Source organism: Cyprinodon variegatus, unplaced genomic scaffold (genome assembly GCF_000732505.1).
Source record: "Cyprinodon variegatus isolate N-32 unplaced genomic scaffold, C_variegatus-1.0 Scaffold1052, whole genome shotgun sequence".
Classification (NCBI taxonomy): Eukaryota; Metazoa; Chordata; class Actinopteri; order Cyprinodontiformes; family Cyprinodontidae; genus Cyprinodon; species Cyprinodon variegatus.
In genome coordinates, this window is record NW_015151505.1 from 153,982 (window position 1) to 155,274 (window position 1,293).

The window sequence follows — 1,293 nt, forward strand, 5'->3', positions numbered from 1 at the left end:
ATTGAGCATTTATTTAGTTCTGTATTTATTTTTAAATATGGCAGAATTGGTCCTCCATATAGAATAGCATAGACCACGCTTTACAATTGGACGTAAATCAATAATATCTGCATCATACCTGCAACAAGCTAACTGACACACTGCTGTTAAAGGATAACCAGCCCTTATTACGCCCCTGTATACTACACATCCCAGGACGCACCATGAGGCTGAAACAAAGCCTGATCCAGAAATTCTCGGACGACTGGAGAATCGGCCTTAAAAAGGCAGAAACTTGTACACTGTATGCACGGCTTTACTTATTTCAGGTTCAAAATGCAAATACAAAATGGTTAAATCTGGACTTCTACGAGTCCTTTTTTTTTTTCTATTTCCACCAGTCTATTTTTGGGTGCAAATGCGAAAAAAAACCCACTTGCATTGTTCATCCCTGCATTTTCCTAGCAGATTCTAAACTCCAGGATCTACTGCAGGGACAATCTCATTTGGTGGGGTGGTGCCAAAAATAGGGAAGGTAACCCGCATACAGGGATCACACTCCCAGAAGGGAGAATAGCAGATGTAGAAGAGAGCAGCAAGTACTTTGGAAATCACAGGCTAATGGCGACTGCAAAGAGGCAACAAGGAAAGCAGCAACAGCCAAATACCAGTAAGGACTGAGGCCAGTTCTGAGAAGTCGGATTAATGGTCCAGGCAATCAACAGCTATGCCCTGACAATAATCAGGTACCCTGCTGGCATAATAAGTTGGCCACAGGAGGGAATGTAGGCCACAGATATTAAAACACGGAAGCTACTCACCATTTATGGCAGATTCCCCCCCAAAGTATCCAGACTATACACCAAGAAGGAGACAAAGGCCTCCAGGGATCCAAAAATACATCAAGAAGATGGCCCAAGGTCTGAAGCACTCAGTGTCTCAGACAGTGGGGGCTGGAAATGAAGGAACCATCGTGAACATTTTCCATTTGTCTTTGGCCATATTGCAGTTCTGAGTCTGCAGTTCAAGGAGCTTAGGGCAGGTTTCAGAGGTCTTTCAAATGTTCCCCCCCTCTTAGGACAAGATGAAATGACGCGTCTTGTGGTAGAATAAGGAAAGCTCTGCAGTCTACTGATGGGGCTTCACAGGTCTGAGGTGTAGAGTTGTAATGTAATCTCAGGTAAAGTTATACACTCACCGGCCACTTTATTAGGTACACCTGTCCAACTGCTCGTTAACACTTAATTTCTAAGCAGCCAATCACATGGCGGCAACTCAGGTCTACCTCTTGAGAGCAGTTCATGAAACCTTTTG

General features: G+C 44.0%; 1 protein-coding gene across 1 annotated transcript in view; it reads left to right on the forward strand.

The window, feature by feature from the left end:
- Window positions 1-203: 203 nt before the first annotated feature.
- The window catches only part of LOC107101083 (rho guanine nucleotide exchange factor 39-like), a 31,440-nt gene continuing 30,350 nt past the window's right edge, over window positions 204-1,293 (forward strand). Inside the window, exon 1 of the mRNA XM_015399843.1 lies at window positions 204-276. Coding sequence (XP_015255329.1) covers window positions 204-276 — 73 coding nt within the window. The remainder of the gene's footprint in view (window positions 277-1,293) is intronic.